Source organism: Ranitomeya imitator, chromosome 4 (genome assembly GCF_032444005.1).
Source record: "Ranitomeya imitator isolate aRanImi1 chromosome 4, aRanImi1.pri, whole genome shotgun sequence".
NCBI classification, from domain to species: domain Eukaryota; kingdom Metazoa; phylum Chordata; class Amphibia; order Anura; family Dendrobatidae; genus Ranitomeya; species Ranitomeya imitator.
Genome location: NC_091285.1, coordinates 203352914 through 203378396, shown reverse-complemented (window position 1 = coordinate 203378396; position 25483 = coordinate 203352914). Strand labels below are relative to the sequence as shown.

The window sequence follows — 25483 nt, the reverse complement described above, 5'->3', positions numbered from 1 at the left end:
AGTAATTTTTACAGCCATTTATATTTGGGACTTTGTAGATAGAGTATATGGTGGTTGATTCCTTTCTACATAGGTGTGAACAGTATACTTGTGTCTAGCTAGGGAAAAGACACAGCTCTACTGGTGAATGGAGGCTTTGAGTGTGGCATAGAAACTGGTTAACTGGAACAGATATGTACTAGAATTTCCTCACATGCATGGGTCACGGACATGTGAACAGTAGCCGTAATGGTCAATGGTGCTGGCGCTACACAGAAACTCTGATCCTGACTACTGGAATGGATTTGGAATGATGCTAAAGCATAGATATGCTTTCTATAGAGACTGTCACAGTTGGTGTCTGCTTGATGCTTCATCTCAGCCCGCTGCAGTCTGCTATGGGTGGGGAGCCTCCATTTCCCACCAATGCTCTCGTAATTACCAAACCTTCCCTTTTCCTCAAGGTCCTTGTAGAAGCCTGTTGCACCATTTCACTTATCATCCACTCTGATGTCTCAGCTGCATTAAAACAGTGCCACATCTTATATCATGACTTTTCTGACCCACCTTATTAGCCAAACATGATGTCTAGGCTAAACTCTTTACACCTGCTCCTCCCGTCCAAGTGACCAAACCAAAGAGATATTCAGAATTAACATTACCCAAGTGTTATACCTACCCACTCCAGACAGGTGCCATAATAATATTGAGTGTAAAGTCTAGAATGTCTCTATTGAGAACCATTACATATCATATGTTATGATAATTTCTTATTCTTGTAGGTATCTGGTATGGGATTCTAGAAGGCATCGGGATTCTATCGGTTATCACCAATGCATTTGTCATAGCTATTACCTCAGACTTCATTCCTCGACTGGTATACGCCTATAAGTATGGACCTTGTGCTGGTCAAGGAGAAGCAGGACAAAAGTATAGTCAAGTTTTCTCAAATTTTCCATGACTATTTCTGAATGTTTTCCTTGAATATTGTGTGATATCATTCTTACAATACAGCACCCAGCTCAAGTTTAGGCTGTCCGACATTCATGGTCCAAGAACAGACTGTGATGTCCAGACAGGCCACGGGTCTTTTCTTCTAAACTAAATAGCCTCATAGGCCATAATGTGTGCTGCCGCAGTAACAAGTACAACTTTAGGCAATTGTGGTTATATGATGAAAAATCCAGTTACGGTATAATTGTATCTGCAGTGAAAACGTTTAATATAGTATTCATGGTGTAGACAACCAACTTACAGTTGGGACTATAATTTTTTCTTCTTCTGCTTAGATGTATGGTTGGGTATGTAGACGCCAGCCTTTCTGTCTTCCAAGTCAGTGATTTTGAAAATCGATCAGATTCTGAATTTCATGCAAGAAGATTTAATGGATCTCCTGTAAAATATTGCCGGTAGGACCAATGAATTTATTGAAAAACGTTCTAGTGTGCATTTTGATATTTTTGTTTCTAAGTCCTTAGTCAGTCGGTACATATTTTGTGCTTTTTTACCTCCTCCTGTATAGTAAATATTGTTCCGTATTCTCAAGGTATCGGGACTACAGAGATCCTCCTCATGCTCCTGAGCCCTATGCTTACACTCTACAGTTCTGGCATGTCCTTGCTGCACGCTTAGCTTTTATCATTGTATTTGAGGTAAGACCTTATAACCTATGATACTTAATATTTCATAATAAAGATAAACTTGTGCAATATGAGACTTAAAGGACAAAACATACGTTTGCTGGAGGTGATAGGTAGAGCATGAACAAGCTAAGAATACAAATAAAAATAAAAAAACATATGTTGCACTTTTGCCCATAGATTAATGAGCTTCAATAGTGCAGTTGCACCCCGCTGGGCTGCAAGGAAGCATACAATATTGTACAGCCCTCTGTGGATAATTGCCACCTGGAAAATATATATCAATACATATGGTGCAAGGTCATGATTAAACATCAACAAACTAGTAATAAGAACCTTAGATTGCACTTTGCCCGTGGACTAATTTTACTTAGCCCCAATTTTGTAATTGCACTTTGCCCAGCTGTATTAATTCACAGCCTACTTTAAATGAGGGCCACCTAGAAGCAATATCAAAAGCGATATGGGATGATTATGTACACCATACAGGTAAAACGATAGCAAATAGATTCAGTCAATTGATAAGTCTTTAAAATAGTTCTCTGTGTGCTCACAGTCTTAGTATAAAAATTCACAATCCTTAATGGGTGCAGGCCTCTCAGGGTCCTGTATAGAATCCTCATTGATATTGCTTCTAGGTGGCCATCATTTAAAGTAGGCTGTGAATTAATACAGCTGGGCAAATTGCAATTACAAAATTGGGGCTAAGTAAAATTAATCCACGGGCAAAGTGCAATCTAAGGTTCTTATTACTAGTTTGTTGATGTTTAATCATGACCTTGCACCATATGTATTGATATATATTTTCCAGGTGGCAATTATCCACAGAGGGCTGCCCAGCGGGGTGCAACTGCACTATTGAAGCTCATTAATCTATGGGCAAAAGCGCAATATATGTTTTTTTTATATTTATTTGTATTCTTAGCTTGTTCATGCTCTACCTATTACCTCCAGTAAACGTATGTTTTGTCGTTTAAGTCTCATTTTGCACAAGTTTATCTTTAATATTATATTTACACACTGACAAAACTGTGGTTATTGTCTAAATTTGCAGCACTATGAGACAATTTATACTAAGCGCCGTTGCAATACATACATTATTACTTTATATTTCATAATTCACTACTATCATCATTGTTGGTATTTTCATATTTTTTTGGCCAATATTTATGTATTTTACAGTTTTGTGTAGCATTTTAAGTAGGTAAACTAAAAAGTAACTACGGTATGTCTACCATTTCTACCATTACTGTGAGCATGACTGTAATCTAATCCTTCACATATACAGCTAAACATAAGTGCACATTTGTAATAATATGCATTGACAGCCCATAATATGTTACATGAGAAACATGAGACCAAAACTCTGATTGGTTGCTTGTTGGGCTTATTAGACTGCTTTGATAAAGGATAACCATAAAAGAGCAGCAGAGGGGTCCAAAAGCCATATGGTGGCGTTCCCATATTAGTTATTTATGGTATATCCACAGGTTCAATCTCACTTTTTACACTTAAACTTCTGCAGCTAATTTACCTCATTACAACTCAATAGGTGGTCAGGCTTCCATGCATATCTCATTAAAGTCTACGAGCACTAAAGAAAGCTTATTTTATTACATAATTACCATAGATTGCAATAAGAGAGCCATGTACAAGCACTAGCATCTCTCTATTGGTTTTGATGGGGAAAAGTGACTACTGGTGGTTTGTTTGAATTGCCGACAGACCCCTATTCTCCTGGTAGGTAAGAGTCCTAGTCGTGGTATTGTGGTACTGCACTGGCATCTATAAGTCATTTATGTCTTGTTTATGGATATGCCATAATGGATGGGAAGCATATTTGCATTCTAGAATCTGTTAACAATGAAATACCTTTCACCATGATGTTCTGAATTTTCTTCTACCTCTTCTGGTGCTTCCTTCCAAACAGCTATTGATGATTCCATATTTAGTGACATATATGACTGTCCCTAATGGAGCCAAGTAATAATATGGCTTATAATACATATACAGTGGGGCATATTTATGAAAACTGTTCAATTTTTAGACAATGAACACTTAAAACGTGCCCATGCCACAGTCTTAAAATGCACCAAATTTATCAAAGTGGATCATGCTATTTGAAAAATCTGTGTAATTTTAAGAGGGCGTGGTCTAAATTTACACCACCTATTTGTTGGCTTACTTTGTGCCAGAAATGTACGCCGCAATTTTGGTGCATTATTTGGTGCATGGAATTACACGTTAAGCTGTGCCCTTTTCTAATAAAGCAGGCTTCCTTACAGCAAGGTCACTTAGACTAGATTTATTAAACAGCATGACTAATTTTCATAAATTTATTTTAAGGCTATCAAGTCTAAGTTTGCACTAAGAATTAGAGAGGTTTGATAAATATGCCCCAATGTGTTTATTATTAGAGTTGGTGTGAATCAGTTTACAGGATCCGGTCTATCGGCCATGTCAGTAATTTGTGAGTTCTGCATGAGAGTCCTGGGAATCATCTCTTGCCAGATTAGACAGCCTGGCGCGATGTCATCATTGCGGCATGATGTGGTTGCACTAGGCTGTCGAATCAAAAGAAGTGATGTAGAAATACTTGGCACTTGTATAGGTGTATTTAAGAACTTATTCATTGAGTGAAGAATTTCTAGAAATAAATGAGACGTTTTGGTCAATACATGACCTTCATCAGTCATCTGGATAGAGGGGATCTGTTTGGCAGCGCACTGTGTGGGGGTCTGCAGTGTCCACTGCTAAGACAGGAAGCGCTTACTGTATTTAATCAAAAGAAGCGCCTTAAGTACCTGCAAGTAGGAGGCAGTTCTCAGGGCTTCAGTTCAATGGCCAGATCTTGCAAATCGATTCCCATCAACTCTAGTTATCCCATGATTCGCACTAAAAAAATCACATGAAATAAATTCTGTTTTTCAGCATCTTGTTTTTTGCATAAAAAATCTAATTTCCTACCTGATACCGGACCTTCCTAAAGACCTCCGGGACCGAATGAGGAGAGAAAAATATCTTATACAAGAAATGATGTACGAAGCCGAGCTTGAAAGAGTGCAGAAAGAGAAGAAGGAAAGGAAGAAAAATGGAAAATGTCAGCATAATGAGTGGCCCTGACTTTCATTAAAGTAAGAACATAATCAGCAATGGCGGGTTCTTGTTAATTGCTTTGCCACGCAGTCTATTGTGATTTGCTAAATATTAAAGCAGATTTCTTGGGTTCTGATTTTAGCCTATGTTAATATAATAAACTAGCTTAGAAAAACAATGTGTTTAAGGGTTCGCTCACACTGTCGTATAACACAGCCGAGTGCTATCCGATGTTTTAACACTCGGTCCAGTGTTATTCATTCTATGGGCTAGTGCACATCAGCGATTATATTGTCATGCCGATCCGGCATGAGAAAACAATCACAGCATGCTGTGAGTGCCTCCGGATCACGCGCACCCATACAAGTCTATGAATGCAAGTAAAACATCGGACTGTACTAGAATATAATCTGAGTGCAGTCCGATACACGTTCACACAGACAATGGAGAAGATGGAGAAATTAAATTCTCCATCTTCTTTGCACCTGACACACTCAGATGACACTCGGATCAACTTTGACAGAGTTTAAGATGAGTGTCATTAGCATAATCGGTCTGATTATCTCGCATGAAAGAATACATACAGTACCAGTGTGTGTGTACCCTAAAAGTTGATAGTAGTGCACCTTTCTTGTACACCACACTCACTCTTTAACTTTTCGCAAGCAAATATTTTTGGCAGCTTGTGATCTTGGAAGCTTTGCACAATTTGCAACAATAGTGGCTCATTGTACAAGACAAATCGATGTAAAAAATATTTTCTCTCATTGGCACTGTATTATTCATGTAGCAGTACTATCTAGGACATATTAAAGCCATGTGTGCAACAGCGTGCTGCTCAGTGTGGCTTCTGGTGCTCAGGTGACGGTGCTTTACACAACTATAGAAGAAACCATTTTTAAATCAAGAATGGTGCAGCAGCGCTTCATCTCTTTATTTAGTAACCTATGATGAACTGCAAAGGGTAGACTGCACTCCTGTTGCGTGAAGACATGATTTCTCATCTGTTTGTAAACTGCTTGATTTATATGGGCTCTTGTTTCTTATCTTAACTTCCATGACGGATATATGAAAAAAAACTGGTTAGTTACTTATTGAATAAACTACCAGAATCTAATTCCATTGTGCCAAGGGGGAGTGATGAGTAACAGCAATGTTAGTAATAAGCACTCTGGTCACCTCCTCATATACAGTAAGTCATCAAATTTAGTATGGTAAATTTACAAAACAGAATTACTGAAGTGCTGCACAGTCAAAGATTATCTGAGAGCATCTTAACAAGCTCTAATTAACCATTTACCATTGCCATCATGAGGAACAGAGCTGCATTTACATAACTGGATCTTACTCTTCCAGCAACAACTTCAACATTTTACAGAGAACATTAATGAATTTGCTTGGTGCTTTATGAATCACAATATTGATCAATTTTCCACAATTTATCATTTCTTATTTAAAGATAATGTCCTTTCATTTTTCTTTCCTGACAGTAAAAAATGATTAAAATGACATACAGTGGAAGACATCTACATATTGACCCACTGGGTCCAATTTTTTAAGACTGATGTGGAGCACACTCGTTCTACACCAGTTCTGTTGGAGCAGAAGAGGCGCGGAATTCATTAAGATGTGCAAGGTCATTTAATGAATTTGGCGCTTCTTTTGAGTGGAACTGGAGTAACATTTCTGTCAAAAAAAATAAACAGTACTTTCATGTATTGAAAGATGGATGGAAGATGGAAGTCCCGATTCACATAGGCAAGACAAGATTCTGAAACATCTACTGTTACGTTTGCTGACAAAATGACAGAATTCAGACACACCCAATAAAAGTCTATGGATTCTGTTATAAGCAGAAGCCACTGCGCCTGGGCCTTAGAATCAGTGGCAGAACACAGTATGTATGGAATCCGAAGATTCCTGTACAATCTAGATAGCCCAGTTGTAATTCTTACCAAGTTTATTTCGGTATATTACAAAAATACATGGAATAAAAGAATATAACCAGCACATTCACAGAAATACAAAACAGCCATAGATCACTTGTCAAGTCGGAAATATATATATATATATATGTATATATATATACAGTGGGGCAAAAAAGTATTTAGTCAGTTAGCAATAGTGCAAGTTCCACCACTTAAAAAGATGACAGGCGTCTGTAATTTACATCATAGGTAGACCTCAACTATGGGAGACAAACTGAGAAAAAAAAATCCAGAAAATCACATTGTCTGTTTTTTTATCATTTTTTTTGCATATTATGGTGGAAAATAAGTATTTGGTCAGAAACAAACAATCAAGATTTCTGGCTCTCACAGACCTGTAACTTCTTCTTTAAGAGTCTCCTCTTTCCTCCACTCATTACCTGTAGTAATGGCACCTGTTTAAACTTGTTATCAGTATACAAAGACACCTGTGCACACCCTCAAACAGTCTGACTCCAAACTCCACTATGGTGAAGACCAAAGAGCTGTCAAAGGACACCAGAAACAAAATTGTAGCCCTGCACCAGGCTGGGAAGACTGAATCTGCAATAGCCAACCAGCTTGGAGTGAAGAAATCAACAGTGGGAGCAATAATTAGAAAATGGAAGACATACAAGACCACTGATAATCTCCATCGATCTGGGGCTCCACGCAAAATCCCACCCCGTGGGGTCAGAATGATCACAAGAACGGTGAGCAAAAATCCCAGAACCACGCGGGGGGACCTAGTGAATGAACTGCAGAGAGCTGGGACCAATGTAACAAGGCCTACCATAAGTAACACACTACGCCACCATGGACTCAGATCCTGCAGTGCCAGACGTGTCCCACTGCTTAACCCCTTCATGACCCAGCCTATTTTGACCTTAATGACCTGGCCGTTTTTTGCAATTCTGACCAGTGTCCCTTTATGAGGTAATAACTCAGGAACGCTTCAACGGATCCTAGCGGTTCTGAGATTGTTTTTTCATGACATATTGGGCTTCATGTTAGTGGTAAATTTAGGTCAATAAATTCTGCGTTTATTTGTGATAAAAACGGAAATTTGGCGAAAATTTTGAAAATTTCGCAATTTTCACATTTTGAATTTTTATTCTGTTAAACCAGAGAGTTATGTGACACAAAATAGTTAATAAATAACATTTCCCACATGTCTACTTTACACCAGCACAATTTTGGAAACAACATTTTTTTTTGCTAGGAAGTTATAAGAGTTAAAATTTGACCAGCGATTTCTCATTTTTACAACGAAATTTACAAAACCATTTTTTTTAGGGACCACCTCACATTTGAAGTCAGTTTGAGGTGTCTATATGGCTGAAAATACCCAAAAGTGACACCATTCTAAAAACTGCACCCCTCAAGGTACTCAAAACCACATTCAAGAAGTTTTTTAACCCTTCAGGTGCTTCACAGCAGCAGAAGCAACATGGAAGGAAAAAATGAACATTTAACTTTTTAGTCACAAAAATTATCTTTTAGCAACATTTTTTTTATTTTCCCAATGGTACAAGGAGAAACTGAACCACGAAAGTTGTTGTCCAATTTGTCCTGAGTACGCTGATACCTCATATGTGGGGGTAAACCACTGTTTGGGCGCACGGCAGGGCTTGGAAGGGAAGGAGCGCCATTTGACTTTTTGAATGAAAAATTGGCTCCACTCTTTAGCGGACACCATGTCACGTTTGGAGAGCCCCCGTGTGCCTAAAAATTGGAGCTCCCCCACACGTGACCCCATTTTGGAAACTAGACGCCCCAAGGAACTTATCTAGATGCATAGTGAGAACTTTGAACCCCCGGGGGCTTCACAAATTGATCCGTAAAAATGAAAAAGTACTTTTTTTTCACAAAAAAATTCTTTTAGCCTCAATTTTTTTCATTTTCACATGGGCAACAGGATAAAATGGATCCTAAAATTTGTTGCGCAATTTCTCATGAGTACACCGATACCTCACATGTGGGGGTAAACCACTGTTTGGGCACATGGTAAGGTTCGGAAGGGAAGGAGCGCCATTTGACTTTTTGAATGAAAAATTATCTCCATCGTTAGCGGACACCATGTCGTGTTTGGAGAGCCCCCGTGTGCCTAAACATTGGAGCTCCCCCACAAATGACCCCATTTTGGAAACTAGACCCCCCAAGGAACTTATCTAGATGCATATTGAGCACTTTAAACCCTCAGGTGCTTCACAAATTGATCTGTAAAAATGAAAAAGTACTTTTTTTTTCACAAAAAAATTCTTTTCGCCTCAGTTTTTCATTTTCACATGGGCAATAGGATAAAATGAATCCTAAAATTTGTTGGGCAATTTCTCCCGAGTACGCCGATACCTCATATGTGGGGGTAAACCACTGTTTGGGCACACGGCAGGGCTCGGAAGGGAAGGCGCGCCATTTGACTTTTTGAATGGAAAATTAGCTCCAATTGTTAGCGGACACCATGTCGCGTTTAGAGAGCCCCTGTGTGTCTATGCATTGGAGCTCCCCCACAAGTGACCCCATTTTGGAAACTAGACCCCCCAAGGAACTTATCTAGATGCATATTGAGCACTTTAAACCCCCAGGTGCTTCACAGAAGTTTATAATGCAGAGCCATGAAAATAAAAAATTATTTTTCTTTCCTCAAAAATGATTTTTAGCCTGGAATTTCCTATTTTGCCAAGGGTAATAGGAGAAATTGGACCGCAAATGTTGTTGTCCAGTTTGTCCTGAGTACGCTGATACCCCATATGTGGGGGTAAACCACTGTTTGGGCGCACGGCAGGGCTCGGAAGGGAAGGCACGCCAATTGGCTTTTTAAATGGAAAATTAGCTCCAATCATTAGCGGACACCATGTCACGTTTGGAGAGCCCCTGTGTGCCTAAACATTGGAGATCCCCCACATATGACCCCATTTTGGAAACTAGACCCCCAAAGGAACTAATCTAGATGTGTGGTGAGGACTTTGAACTTCCAAGTGCTTCACAGAAGTTTATAACGCAGAGCCATGAAAATAAAATAAAAATTTTATTTTCTCTAAAATGATTTTTTAGCCTGCAATTTATTATTTTCCCAAGGGTAACAGGAGAAATTTGACCCCAAAAGTTGTTGTACAGTTTCTCCTGAGTACGCTGATACCCCATATGTGGGGGTAAACCACAGTTTGGGCACATGTCGGGGCTCGGAAGTCAAGTAGTGACATTTTGAAATGCAGACTTTGATGGAATGCTCTGCGGGCGTTACGTTGCGTTTGCAGAGCCCCTGATGTGGCTAAACAGTAGAAACCCCCCACAAGTGACCCCATTTTAGAAACTAGACCCCGAAAGGAACTTATCTAGATGTGAGGTGAGCACTTTGAACCCCCAAGTGCTTCACAGAAGTTTATAACACAGAGCAGTGAAAATAATAAATACGTTTTCTTTCCTCAAAAATAATTTTTTAGCCCAGAATTTTTTATTTTCCCAAGGGTTACAGGAGAAATTGGACCCCAAAAGTTGTTGTCCAGTTTCTCCTGAGTACGCTGATACCCCATATGTGGGGGTAAACCACTGTTTGGGCACACGTCGGGGCTCAGAAGGGAAGTAGTGACTTTTGAAATGCAGACTTTGATGGAATGGTCTGCGGGCGTCATGTTGCGTTTGCAGAGCCCCTGGTGTGCCTAAACAGTAGAAACCCCCCACAAGTGACCCCATTTTGGAAACTAGACCCCCCAAGGAACTTATCTAGATATGTGGTGAGCACTTTGAACCCCCAAGTGCTTCACAGACGTTTACAACGCAGAGCCGTGAAAATAAAAAATCATTTTTCTTTCCTCAATAATGATGTTTTAGCAAGCAATTTTTTATTTTCTCAAGGGTAACAGGAGAAATTGGACCCCAGTAATTGTTGCCCAGTTTGTCCTGAGTACGCTGATACCCCATATGTGGGGGTAAACCACTGTTTGGGCACACGTCGGGGCTCAGAAGGGAAGTAGTGACTTTTGAAATGCAGACTTTGATGGAATGGTCTGCGGGCGTCACGTTGCGTTTGCAGAGCCCCTGGTGTGCCTAAACAGTAGAAACCCCCCACAAGTGACCCCATTTTGGAAACTAGACCCCCCAAGGAACTTATCTAGATATGTGGTGAGCACTTTGAACCCCCAAGTGCTTCACAGACGTTTACAACGCAGAGCCGTGAAAATAAAAAATCATTTTACTTTCCTCAAAAATGATGTTTTAGCAAGCAATTTTTTATTTTCTCAAGGGTAACAGGAGAAATTGGACCCCAGTAATTGTTGCCCAGTTTGTCCTGAGTACACTGATACCCCATATGTGGGGGTAAACCACTGTTTGGGCACACGTCGGGGCTCGGAAGGGAAGGAGCACCATTTGACTTTTTGAATAAAAGATTGGCTGGAATCAATGGTGGCGCCATGTTGCGTTTGGAGACCCCCTGATGTGCCTAAACAGTGGAAACCCCTCAATTCTAACGCCAACACACCCCTAACCCTTATCCCAACTGTAGCCGTAACCCTAACCACAACCCTAACCGCAACACACCCCTAACCACAACCCTAATCCCAACACACCCCTAACCCTAACCACAACCCTAATTCCAACCCAACCCTAACCCTAAGGCTATGTACCCACGTTGCGGATTCGTGTGAGATTTTTCCGCACCATTTTTGAAAAATCCGCGGGTAAAAGGCACTGCGTTTTACCTGCGGATTTACTGCGGATTTCACCTGCGGATTCCTATTGAGGAATAGGTGTAAAACGCTGCGGAATCCGCACAAAGAATTGACATGCTGCGGAAAATACAACGCAGCGTTTCCGTGCGGTATTTTCCGCACCATGGGCACAGCGGATTTGGTTTTCCATAGGTTTACATGGTACTGTAAACCTGATGGAACACTGCTGCGGATCCGCAGCGGCCAATCCGCTGCGGATCCGCAGCCAAATCCGCACCGTGTGCACATAGCCTAATTCTAAAGGTATGTGCACACGCTTCGGAAAACGCTGCGGATCCGCAGCAGTTTCCCATGAGTTTACATTTCAATGTAAACCTATGGGAAACAAAAATCGCTGTACACATGCTGCGGAAAAACTGCACGGAAACGCAGCGGTTTACATTCCGCAGCATGTCACTTCTTTCTGCGGATTCCACAGCGGTTTTACAACTGCTCCAATAGAAAATCGCAGTTGTAAAACCGCAGTGAAATGCGCAGAAAAACCGCGGTAAATCTGCCATAAATCCGCAGCGGTTTAGCACTGCGGATTTATCAAATCCGCTGCGGAAAAATCCGCAGAGGACCAGAATACGTGTGCACATACCGAAACCCTAACCCTACCCCTAACCCTACCCCTAACCCTACCCCTAACCCTACCCCTACCCCTAACCCTAACCCTACCCCTACCCCTAACCCTAACCCTACCCCTAACCCTACCCCTAACCCTAACCCTAACCCTAGTTCTAACTCCAACCTTAGTGAAAAAAAAAAAAAATTCTTTATTTTATTATTGTCCCTATCTATGGGGGACAAATGGGGGGGGTCATTTACTGTTTTTTTATTTTGACCACTGTGATAGATTATATCACAGTGATCAAAATTCACATTGGAACGAATCTGCCGGCCGGCAGATTCGGCGGGCGCACTGCGCATGCGCCCGCCATTTTGGAACATGGCGGCGCTCGGGGAAGAAGACGGACGGACCCCGCCAGGATCGGTAAGTATAAGGGGGGGAGATCAGGGCACAGGGGGGGAAGATCAGGGCACAGGGGGGGGAGATCAGGGCACGGGGGGGCGTCGGAGCACGGGGGGGGAGGGATCGGAGCATGGGGGAGAGTGATCGGTGTGCGGGCGGGTGGATCGGTGTGCAGGGGGGGTGGATCGGTGTGCAGGGGGGGTGGTTCGGAGCACGGGGGGGGGATCGGAGTGCGGGGGGGTTTGATTGGAGCACGGGGGGGTGTGATTGGAGCACGGGGGAGCGGACAGGAGGACGGGGGAGCGGAGCACAGGACGGAGGGGAGCGGGCCACAGATCGGGGGGCTGGGGGGGCGATCGGAGGGGTGGGGTGGGGGCACATTAGTATTTCCAGCCATGGCCGATGATATTGCAGCATCGGCCATGGCTGGATTGTAATATTTCACCATTTTTTTAGGTGAAATATTACAAATCGCTCTGATTGGCAGTTTCACTTTCAACAGCCAATCAGAGCGATCGTAGCCACGAGGGGGTGAAGCCACCCCCCCTGGGCTAAACTACCACTCCCCCTGTCCCTGCAGATCGGGTGAAATGGGAGTTAACCCTTTCACCCGATCTGCAGGGACGCGATCTTTCTGTGACACAGCATATGCGTCACAGGTCGGATTGGCACCGACTTTCATGACGCATACGCTGTGTCACAGGTCGGGAAGGGGTTAAGCCAGTACATGTCCGGGCCCGTCTGAAGTTTGCTAGAGAGCATTTGGATGATCCAGAGGAGTTTTGGGAGAATGTCCTATGGTCTGATGAAACCAAACTGGAACTGTTTGGTAGAAACACAACTTGTCGTGTTTGGAGGAAAAAGAATACTGAGTTGCATCCATCAAACACCATACCTACTGTAAAGCATGGTGGTGGAAACATCATGCTTTGGGGCTGTTTCTCTGCAAAGGGGCCAGGACGACTGATCCGGGTACATGAAAGAATGAATGGGGCCATGTATCGTGAGATTTTGAGAGCAAACCTCCTTCCATCAGCAAGGGCATTGAAGATGAAACGTGGCTGGGTCTTTCAACATGACAATGATCCAAAGCACACCGCCAGGGCAACGAAGGAGTGGCTTCGTAAGAAGCATTTCAAGGTCCTGGAGTGGCCTAGCCAGTCTCCAGATCTCAACCCTATAGAAAACCTTTGGAGGGAGTTGAAAGTCCGTGTTGCCAAGCGAAAAGCCAAAAACATCACTGCTCTAGAGGAGATCTGCATGGAGGAATGGGCCAACATACCAACAACAGTGTGTGGCAACCTTGTGAAGACTTACAGAAAACGTTTGACCTCTGTCATTGCCAACAAAGGATATATTACAAAGTATTGAGATGAAATTTTGTTTCTGACCAAATACTTATTTTCCACCATAATATGCAAATAAAATGTTAAAAAAACAGACAATGTGATTTTCTGGATTTTTTTTTCTCAGTTTGTCTCCCATAGTTGAGGTCTACCTATGATGTAAATTACAGACGCCTCTCATCTTTTTAAGTGGTGGAACTTGCACTATTGCTGACTGACTAAATACTTTTTTGCCCCACTGTATATATATATATATATATATATATATATATCTACTATATAAAGCTGAATGTGTGTATGTGTGTGTGTATGTGTGTGTGTGTGTATGTCCGGGATTGGCATCTGCACCGTCGCAGCTACAGCCACAAAATTTTGCACAGTCACACGTCTGGACCCTGAGAGCGTCATAGGCTACGTTGTGAGGTGAAATTTTAACCCCGCGCTTTCCAATTCACCAAACAATTTTGCCCCTATCTACATAATGGGGAAAAAGGTGAAAGGAAAAGTGTTGGAGGCGTCGAAGCTACAGCCACAAAATTTTGCACAGTTACACGTCTGGACCCCGAGAGCGTCATAGGCTACGTTGTGAGGTGAAATTTTAACCCCGCGCTTTCCAATTCACCAAACAATTTTGCCCCTATCTACATAATGGGGAAAAAAGTGAAAGGAAAAGTGTTGGAGGCGTCGCAGCTACAGCCACAAAATTTTGCACAGTCACATGTCTGGACCCCGAGAGCGTCATAGGCTATATTGTGAGGTGAAATTTTAACCCCGCGCTTTCCAATTCACCAAACAATTTTGCCCCTATCTACATAATGGGGAAAAAGGTGAAAGGAAAAGTGTTGGAGGCGTCGAAGCTACAGCCACAAAATTTTGCACAGTTACACGTCTGGACCCCGAGAGCGTCATAGGCTACGTTGTGAGGTGAAATTTTAACCCCGCGCTTTCCAATTCACCAAACAATTTTGCCCCTATCTACATAATGGGGAAAAAGTGAAATGAAAAGTGTTGGAGGCGTCGCAGCTACAGCCACAAAATTTTGCACAGTCACACGTCTGGACCCTGAGAGCGTCATAGGCTACGTTGTGAGGTGAAATTTTAACCCCGCGCGTTCCAATTCACCAAACAATTTTGCCCCTATCTACATAATGGGGAAAAAAGTGAAAGGAAAAGTGTTGGAAGCGTCGCAGCTACAGAAACAAAATTTTGCACAGTCACATGTCTGGACCCTGAGAGCGTCATAGGCTACGTTGTGAGGTGAAATTTTAACCCCGCGCGTTCCAATTCACCAAACTATTTTTCCCCTATCTACATAATGGGGAAAAGTGAAAGGAAAAGTGTTGGAGGCAAATTGACAGCTGCCAGATGTGAACAAGGGGGACTTAAAGAATGAGAGCGATGGCGGCAAAGAGAATATACCGATCAGTTGCTAAGGTGGGGCCCCGACATGAGATACTCACCACACATGGGGATATGAACACACACACAAAATGCGCCACACACTACCACGTGCTTGAACACATATACCACCCTCAGCACACATTTCACCACACATACACCAACCTCGCCACATAAAAGTCGAAACACAAAAGTCGCCGCTCAAAACTCACCACGCGCAAAACTCGCCACATGCAAAAACTAGGCTCACGCAAAACTCGCCACAAGTGCAAAACTCACCTCATGGAAAACTCGCCACACGCGGAAAAATTGCCACATGCACAAAATTTGCAACACATGCAAAAGTTGCCTCACACAAAACTTGCACATAATCAAAAGGCACCAGACATAAAACTCACCACGTGCAAAACTCGCCATGCGCAAAACTTGCTGCACACAACTTGCTACACTAACCTGTCACATGCAACTCGACACACAAAAAGTTGCTACACGCATGTTGCCACACAAAACTCATCTCACAAAAGTCGCTACATGCATGTCGCCACACACAACTCAACACACACAACTTGACAGACGAAACTCGCCCTAAAACACACACAAGTCTGGTATTAGCCTTCAAAAATAAAAATCTAATTAATAAGCAGACAAACTACAAGAGCAACAAATGTACCATATAGGAAATACAGCAGCTGTCAGTCACATGACCTGTCTATTATGTGTATGTGTGAGCTAATATATACTGCCAGGGGGAGGGCTTCCTGTATACTGCCAGGGGGAGGGCTTCCTGTTGGCTGGGGATTTATCAGGCTGCCAATTTATCTTACAAATACTGAGGTAAAAATACTGAGCAAATAACGTGTTAACGAGGTCTAATACAGGAGATCACACAGATATATACTATATACAGGAGAGATGACACACAGGTATATACTATATAGAGGAGGAGATGACATACAGGTACATACTATATACAGGAGGAGATGACATACAGGTATATACTATATACAGGAGGAGATGACACACAGGTATATACTATATACAGGAGCAGATTACCTACAGGTATATACTATATACAGGAGGAGATGACATACAGGTATATGCTATATATAGAAGATGACATACAGGTATATACTATATACAGGAGGAGATGACACACAGATATATACTATATACAGGAGAGATGACACACAGGTATATACTATAGAAAGGAGGAGATGACACACAGGTATATACTATATACAGGAGGAGATGACATACAGGTATATACTATATATAGAAGGAGATGACTTACAGGTATATACTATATATAGGAGGAGAGGACATACAGGTATATACTATATATAGGAGGAGATGACATACAGGTATTTACTATACATAGGAGGAGATGACATACAGGTATATACTATATACAGGAGAGATGACACACAGGTATATACTATATAGAGGAGGAGATGACATACAGGTACATACTATATACAGGAGGAGATGACATAAAGGTATCTACTATATACAGGAGGAGATGACACACAGGTATATACTATATACAGGAGCAGATTACCTACAGGTATATACTATATACAGGAGGAGATGACATACAGGTATATGCTATATATAGAAGATGACATACAGGTATATACTATATACAGGAGGAGATGACACACAGATATATACTATATACAGGAGAGATGACACACAGGTATATACTATAGAAAGGAGGAGATGACACACAGGTATATACTATATACAGGAGGAGATGACATACAGGTATATACTATATATAGAAGGAGATGACTTACAGGTATATACTATATATAGGAGGAGAGGACATACAGGTATATACTATATATAGGAGGAGATGACATACAGGTATTTACTATACATAGGAGGAGATGACATACAGGTATATACTATATACAGGAGAGATGACACACAGGTATATACTATATAGAGGAGGAGATGACATACAGGTACATACTATATACAGGAGGAGATGACATAAAGGTATCTACTATATACAGGAGGAGATGACACACAGGTATATACTATATACAGGAGCAGATTACCTACAGGTATATACTATATACAGGAGGAGATGACACACAGGTATATACTATATACAGGAGCAGATTACCTACAGGTATATACTATATACAGGAGGAGATGACACACAGATATATACTATATACAGGAGGAGATGACACACAGATATATACTATATACAGGGGAGATGACTCACAGGTATATACTATATACAGGAGGAGATGACATACAGGTATATACTATATATAGAAGGAGATGACTTACAGGTATATACTATATATAGGAGGAGAGGACATACAGGTATATACTATATATAGGAGGAGATGACATACAGGTATTTACTATATATAGGAGGAGATGACATACAGGTATATACTATATACAGGGGAGATGACACACAGCAGGTATATACTATATACAGGGGAGATGACATACAGGTATATACTATATACAGGAGATGACATACAGGTGTATACTATATATAAGGGAGATGACAAACATGTATATACTGTGGTGAAAATGAGAGGTGTGAGGTGAAAATGAAAAGGTGTGAGTGCAAAATGAGAGGAGTGAGGGAAAATAGTGTAGTGATCAGAAAATGACAGATGTGAGGTCGAAATGACAAGTGTTAGGTGGGAATGAGGAGTGAGGGAGAAAATGAGAGGTGTGAGGGAGAAAATGAGAGATGTGAGGGGGAAAATTAAAGATGTGATTGGGAAAATGAGAGGAGTGATGGGAAAATAAGAGAAGTGAGGTGCTATAACTAACCACAGATATTTACTATGCCCAGGCAACGCCGGGCTCTTCAGCTAGTATATATACAGTGGGGCAAAAAAGTATTTAGTCAGTCAGCAATAGTGCAAGTTCCACCACTTAAAAAGATGAGAGGCGTCTGTAATTTACATCATAGGTAGACCTCAACTATGGGAGACAAACTGAGAAAAAAAAATCCAGAAAATCACATTGTCTGTTTTTTTAACATTTTATTTGTATATTATGGTGGAAAATAAGTATTTGGTCAGAAACAAAATTTCATCTCAATACTTTGTAATATATCCTTTGTTGGCAATGACAGAGGTCAAACGTTTTCTGTAAGTCTTCACAAGGTTGCCACACACTGTTGTTGGTATGTTGGCCCATTCCTCCATGCAGATCTCCTCTAGAGCAGTGATGTTTTTGGCTTTTCGCTTGGCAACACGGACTTTCAACTCCCTCCAAAGGTTTTCTATAGGGTTGAGATCTGGAGACTGGCTAGGCCACTCCAGGACCTTGAAATGCTTCTTACGAAGCCACTCATTCGTTGCCCTGGCAGTGTGCTTTGTATCATTGTCATGTTGAAAGACCCAGCCACGTTTCATCTTCAATGCCCTTGCTGATGGAAGGAGGTTTGCACTCAAAATCTCACGATACATGGCCCCATTCATTCTTTCATGTACCCGGATCAGTCGTCCTGGCCCCTTTGCAGAGAAACAGCCCCAAAGCATGATGTTTCCACCACCATGCTTTACAGTAGGTATGGTGTTTGATGGATGCAACTCAGTATTCTTTTTCCTCCAAACACGACAAGTTGTGTTTCTACCAAACAGTTCCAGTTTGGTTTCATCAGACCATAGGACATTCTCCCAAAACTCCTCTGGATCATCCAAATGCTCTCTAGCAAACTTCAGACGGGCCCGGACATGTACTGGCTTAAGCAGTGGGACACGTCTGGCACTGCAGGATCTGAGTCCATGGTGGCGTAGTGTGTTACTTATGGTAGGCCTTGTTACATTGGTCCCAGCTCTCTGCAGTTCATTCACTAGGTCCCCCCGCGTGGTTCTGGGATTTTTGCTCACCGTTCTTGTGATCATTCTGACCCCACGGGGTGGGATTTTGCGTGGAGCCCCAGATCGAGGGAGATTATCAGTGGTCTTGTATGTCTTCCATTTTCTAATTATTGCTCCCACTGTTGATTTCTTCACTCCAAGCTGGTTGGCTATTGCAGATTCAGTCTTCCCAGCCTGGTGCAGGGCTACAATTTTGTTTCTGGTGTCCTTTGACAGCTCTTTGGTCTTCACCATAGTGGAGTTTGGAGTCAGACTGTTTGAGGGTGTGCACAGGTGTCTTTTTATACTGATAACAAGTTTAAACAGGTGCCATTACTACAGGTAATGAGTGGAGGAAAGAGGAGACTCTTAAAGAAGAAGTTACAGGTCTGTGAGAGCCAGAAATCTTGATTGTTTGTTTCTGACCAAATACTTATTTTCCACCATAATATGCAAATAAAATGTTAAAAAAACAGACAATGTGATTTTCTGGATTTTTTTTTCTCAGTTTGTCTCCCATAGTTGAGGTCTACCTATGATGTAAATTACAGACGCCTCTCATCTTTTTAAGTGGTGGAACTTGCACTATTGCTGACTGACTAAATACTTTTTTACCCCACTGTATATATATACAGTATCACTTGAAAAAGAACTGTTGTATGAAGTGAACCGTAAAAAAAATCTGAAATAATTCCTTTGGTATGACTTTTAAACAAGACAGAATTGACTTTTAAACAAGACAGAATTCAGATATTTCAACAGGGGTGTGCTGACTCTTCATATCCACTGTATGTATATATATATATATATATATATATATATATATAGACCAAAAGTTTGGACACACCTACTCATTTCAAGATTTTTCTGTATTTTCATGACTATGAAAATTGTACATTCACACTGAAGGCATCAAAACTATGAATTAACACATGTGGAATTATATATTTAACAAAAAAGTGTGATACAGCTGAAGTTATGTCTTATATTCTAGGTTCTTCAAAGTAGCCACTTTATGAGCCACTTGATCAGCTTCAAGAGGTAGTCACCACTCACCAGGAATGGTCTTCCAACAATCTTGAAGGAGTTCCCAGAGATGCTTAGCACTTGTTGGCCCTTTTGCCTTCACTCTGCGGTCCAGCTCACCCCAAACCATCTCAATTGGGTTAATGTCTGGTGACTGTGGAGGCCAGGTCATCTGACGTAGCACCCCATCACTCTCCTCCTTGGTCAAATAGCCCAAGTGCCCAGCACTTCTGTGTCGACACATATGGCAGCTCTTTCAGGTGTGTCAGCCTAAGGCTTGCTTGCTTCTATACAACACAGAGCACAGAAAATAAAACTGGCTGGACATTTATTTCCCCTCCAGCCACACCATGGTGGTGGAGATATGGTGGGTATGCATCTCGCCCATCTCTGATCTACCCACCATGAAAGACTGATTTAGAAGAACATGGCACTCTTAAGCTGTGATGCTTATGGTGCACAAGTCAGGTATCCAACCCGTCAATATATAATAACAAATTTTGCACTCGGTATATGAAAAATAGAAGTTCACAATTTTTTTATGGATGCACAATAAAAGGAACTTCTATTTTTCATATACCGAGTGCGAAGTTTGTTATTATACACTACCCACCCTGAAAGCCAGGCCCATATAGCAACTGGATTGCTCTCAGCACGTATCATGCTGGAGAAAACACTTATGGCTTTCACATCACACATATATATAAAAATATATATATATGTTAGGGCTAGCGGAATGCACCGAGTAAATATAGATGTTTATTATTGGTGCCCGGGGTCCACTGTGCAGGAGGAACCTGCTGCTAGTGAATGGTGGAACTATTAGGCGGTAAAAGCTAGCTCTGTTACTTCACAGAGTAGCCATGAAAATAAAGCACTGCGCCCTGTTAGACTTCACAGGAGCACAGGCTAACTGCCGAACTGATAGCAGTCAGTGGTCATGCAAACACACAATCTCCTCACCGGAGGGGCCGGTATTCTAGGGGCTTATTTCAGCCGGGTCCCTGAATACATACACAACACACAATCTCCTCACTGGAGGTGCCGGTATTCTATGGGCTTATTTCAGCCAGGTCCCTGAATACATACATGCATAACCACACTGGCGCAAAGCACATAACTTAGATTGATACTAGTGCATGGCCGTGCGGTCATGCGCACCTTTTATAGCTGCAGCAAGTACAGGACCTTCCCAGAAGGACCAATGGGAGGCTGCCACAGATGTTGAGCACCTTCAGGACCTTCCTAGAGGACCATTGGGGTTTGCTGCAGTATCTAAGCATGTGACCCTTGATCTCCAACGAGAGATCTTGCCCTGGGCATGCTCAGAAGGAGAAAAGTAGGACTTAGTCCCAAAAACATCTGGCTACAATGGCAGAAGCTGGAAAGGCAGCAGTAACCCTTTGCACAGAGTCAGACTGAGCGAGACGCTAGGACTGACGTCTCCGCTGAGCAGACTCCACTGCTGCAGGAGAAGAATGGGAGACCGCAGCAGAGATTCCCCCTGTGCAGAGGCGGGAACTCGACCCCTAACATATATGTATATATATGTATATGTATATATATATGTATATATATATATATATATATATATATATAGCGGGTGAATAAGTTTTATATTTCTAAAGCCACTTTCCCACCTTCAAACTTTATTACTGGTATGGTATTTTTGGGTTGATATGTAGTGCTTTTTGGCTTCCAAACATGGTATTTATTATGGCATTTAAAGAGTTAAATTTTTGACTCATCTAACCAAACTATATTTTTGCAGTAATTCACAGGCTTGCCTAAATGTTGTTGAGCAAACTTTAAACACACTTGAACATGTTTTTGTTCAGCAATTGAGTCTTGCGTGATGAGCATGCATACACGCTATGAAGGTTGAGTGCATTACTTATAGTTTTTTTAAACAACTGTACCTGCTTTTTCCAGGTAGCTCTCCACAGGTGGTCCTTGGCTCTTGGATAACTCTTCTTATAATTATTTTCTTCCTATCAGAAATCTGGCAGGGAGCACCTGATCATTATTGATGATTATTGTGAAATGATGTCCTTTCCACTTCCAGATTATGGCTCCAACAGTGCTCACTGGAACCTTCAGTAGTTTAGAAATTCTTCTGTGACCAATGTTATCAGTATGTTTTGCAACAATTAGGTTGCGAAGGTCTTGAGACAGCTCACTGGTTTTACCCATCATGAGATGTTTATTGTGTAGCAACTTGGTAATGAGACACCTTTTTATAGGCCATCAGTTGAATTAGCTGATATTGTTTTGCACTATGTGGCAGGATTGCTTTCAAATTACTGATAGATTTCAGCTGATGTCATGACTTTTCACAGCTTTTTGCACCTTTCTTTCTTCAGGTGTTCAATACTTTTTTCCTGTGTAATTTTTCATTATTACACATAACTTAATTTATTGACAGCTATGGTTTGTCTTTGCCTGTGTGGATTGGATGGCTTGTTATCGACACCTGGTGAGAATTTCATGTTCTGGTGAGAATTTCATGTCAATAGGACCTTTAGAAATATATATATATATTATATATTAAATTTTTTCGAAGTATATACTGTATATATCATATATATATATATACAGTGTATATATATATATATATATATTATGGTAGAGCGGCTGTCTCAGTGGTACACAAAGGTAGAAATGGAACATTGCCTCTTTAAGAACATCCTTGGTTTATTAAGTGCAGCATAAACCTAGCTGGGAAAAAAGTAAACATGGTCCTCTGTGCAAAATAACAAAATAAAACACAGTCCTTCTCCTAGCAGCGATCAGCCCATTCAGGGTTAGCAATGTCCACGGTTCAGGTCCTTTAACCCAGGCACCAACACTTCTCTGGACTGTTCCTCTCCAGACGCTGAACACTACTGCCTTTGAAGGCCAGCTACTTAACACCCAGACCACACCCTGGAGTGGAGATAAGTTGGACTTCATCCCACCTGCTCTATGGATGTCCACATAAAAGCCAGCCCATTAAAACAAATTAGCTTAACCCCTCACCGCACTTAGTCTGCTGGTGGAAAAAATTATATATTTATGCAATGGATATAAAAATGTTAAAATGTCATATTTTGTCATGTAATAAAATCATGCCAAGAAAAAACTTGCAGAACTTCAGTGTCACCTTTAGTGTCGCTGTAATGTTGACTAATATTTAGAACTGACTAATGTCCCAGTTCCAGCTGCTGAAAAACAGCCAGAAAGCATAATGCTTCATCCACCATGCTTCACTGTGGGTATAGTATTCTTTTGGTGATGCATAGTGTTAGCATACTTTTTGGAATTATGGTAGAAAAAAAAAGTTCAAGCTTTGTCTCGTCAGACCATAACACGTTTTCCCACATACTTTTAGCAGACTTGCTGTAGGTTTTGTCAAAACACAGCCGAGCTTGGATGTTTTTGTTTTTGTAAGAAACAGCTTCTGTCTTCAAACTCTACCCCACAGACCAGACATAAGAAGAATACTGGAGGCTGTTGTTACATTCGGTGCACAGCAAGCTAGTTCTTGCCAGAGATTCCTGCAGCTACTTTAATTTTGCTGTAGGCCTCTTGGCAGCCTCTCAGACCAAATTTTCTTCTTTTTTGAAGGACATCCAGTTCTAGGTAATGTCATTGTTCTGCCAAATTTAAGCCACTTCTTGATGGCTGACGTCAGTGTTCCATGGTCTATATATAATGCCTTGGAAATTTTTTGTTCTCTTCACCTGATGGATAACTTTTAACAAGATTAAACGCCTAGACATATAGGTCAATGATGACATCAGTGACATTGTTGAAGCTTCCTCCTACTTAGATTTCCTTACAAATCAGTACTGCTTAAACATTTGGGCATCAGGAGAGGCATTACTTGACATTTTTATTTCATTTTCATTTAGATCATTTGGATTCTATGCTTTTATTAACATGAACCCTTTTCTTTTTACTTACAGAGAAAAAAAATATCACTGTTACATCCTATTGCATGGAAACAAGATAGAAGGCTACAGTTCAGCACAAGTACCAAGCAACAGATCTACTGTGAGACCAATGTGAAATTGCATCTGCTAATTACACAGCAAGCATGTGGTCACTGGAAGACATCTCGTGCTTTACAAAGTCAGGGCATAGAAGTGGATAGAGTCAGACTTTTTTTTCCCTCCTTTTTCTATGTTCATTTGCTTTTTTGCTTCATTTTTGTTTAACACATGTGAATAGAAATTTCATAGTTTAACATTAAGATATATTTCACTGGATCAAAAAATTTGGAACTGAAAACCTGTTTACAGCGCAACAATTTTTTTGTACTTCAGATCCTTCTGAGGAAAGTTTCTATATTATTGTACATCCTATGTAAATGTAAATAAGTGTATATAGCGTTCAAAGAGCTACATTATTTGTACATAGCCAAAACTACAGAGAATGTTCAATTTTCAAACTTTAAAAGAAGGTTTTTGGGGGGCAAAGCTACATTTTTGCTTGTATAATGTGATGCAATAAAACTGGAATATGCACCTAAATGGCTAATTATTTTCAACACCTTACATCTCAAACTGTACTTACTTAGTTGTCTTATCCACATCTCATGAAAAATTCTAACCCGTGAAAAACAGAAATACCAATAGTTCACAATGCGTGGGTGTAATGTTACAGCTGTATGTATTTGTATTTGCATTTCTAACCTTTTTTTTACTTAAGGTGTAATGTTTAGTTGTCTCTCGAGTAGCTAACAACTTTCCAATCCCTTTACGTCATGGTTTCTGGCAAAACGGGCTCTACTCCTTTAGTTACAGTTCTGGCGATAGGCAGAGCTGTAGTTTTAGTAGAACTGTACAGCTCAGCACAAGTTCTGCTGTAACACATTCAGCTATGAGTGGTTTGTTCTGAGTCTACACTGTTATCTCTGTATTTACATACAGTGGCTTGTGAAAGTATTCACCACCTTGGCTTTTTACCTATTTTGTTACATTAAAACCTGTGTTTAAATATATTTTTAATCCGATTTGTGTGTGATGCATCAACACTAAATATGCTAAGGTGGTGAAGTGAAGTGAGAAACATATAGGTTATACACCGCTCAAAAAAAGTAAAGGAAACACTTAAATAATAATTAGGGCCCCAGCTTCAGGGATGGTACAGGGCCCCTTTCCCTAATCTCATACAGTCACAACATCACATTTTACTGGCCCCACATTTTTGGATCTTGACATGGATCCCGTCGCTAACCTTGAGAGACAGGTGCAGGGTTTGCTGAACCGGAACCTAAAGTGGTGCAGTATAAATTTGTCTCATTCCTGGAAGCGTTTAAGCTCTATTTCACACTTCGTGCGCGGTGATCTGGGAGTCAGGTATGGGGATTGTTGTCTCTCTTCTTCAAGGGTACCCTCAATCCTGGGCCTTCTCACTCCCATCCGACTCAATGTGACTTCATTTGGTGGATGGATTTTTCATGGCTCTTGGCCTCATTTATGCAGCATCGTTGGACATGGCTTTTGCCCTACATATAG

The 25483-nt window shown here is 41.1% G+C and overlaps 1 protein-coding gene across 3 annotated transcripts in view; it reads left to right on the top strand.

Moving 5' to 3' along the window:
• The window catches only part of ANO4 (anoctamin 4), a 412900-nt gene extending 388406 nt beyond the window's left edge, over positions 1–24494 (top strand). For 2 of the 3 annotated variants that reach the window (XM_069764297.1, XM_069764299.1), the window contains 5 exons: positions 762–909; positions 1269–1388; positions 1526–1631; positions 4551–4753; positions 23930–24493. In XM_069764297.1, the coding sequence (XP_069620398.1) occupies positions 762–909; positions 1269–1388; positions 1526–1631; positions 4551–4742 (566 nt within the window). In that variant the 3' untranslated portion in view covers positions 4743–4753; positions 23930–24493. Of the gene's footprint in view, positions 1–761; positions 910–1268; positions 1389–1525; positions 1632–4550; positions 4754–23929 lie in introns of all 3 variants that reach the window. The other variant, XM_069764298.1, reaches the window with a different exon arrangement.
• The last annotated feature ends 989 nt before the right edge of the window (positions 24495–25483 follow it).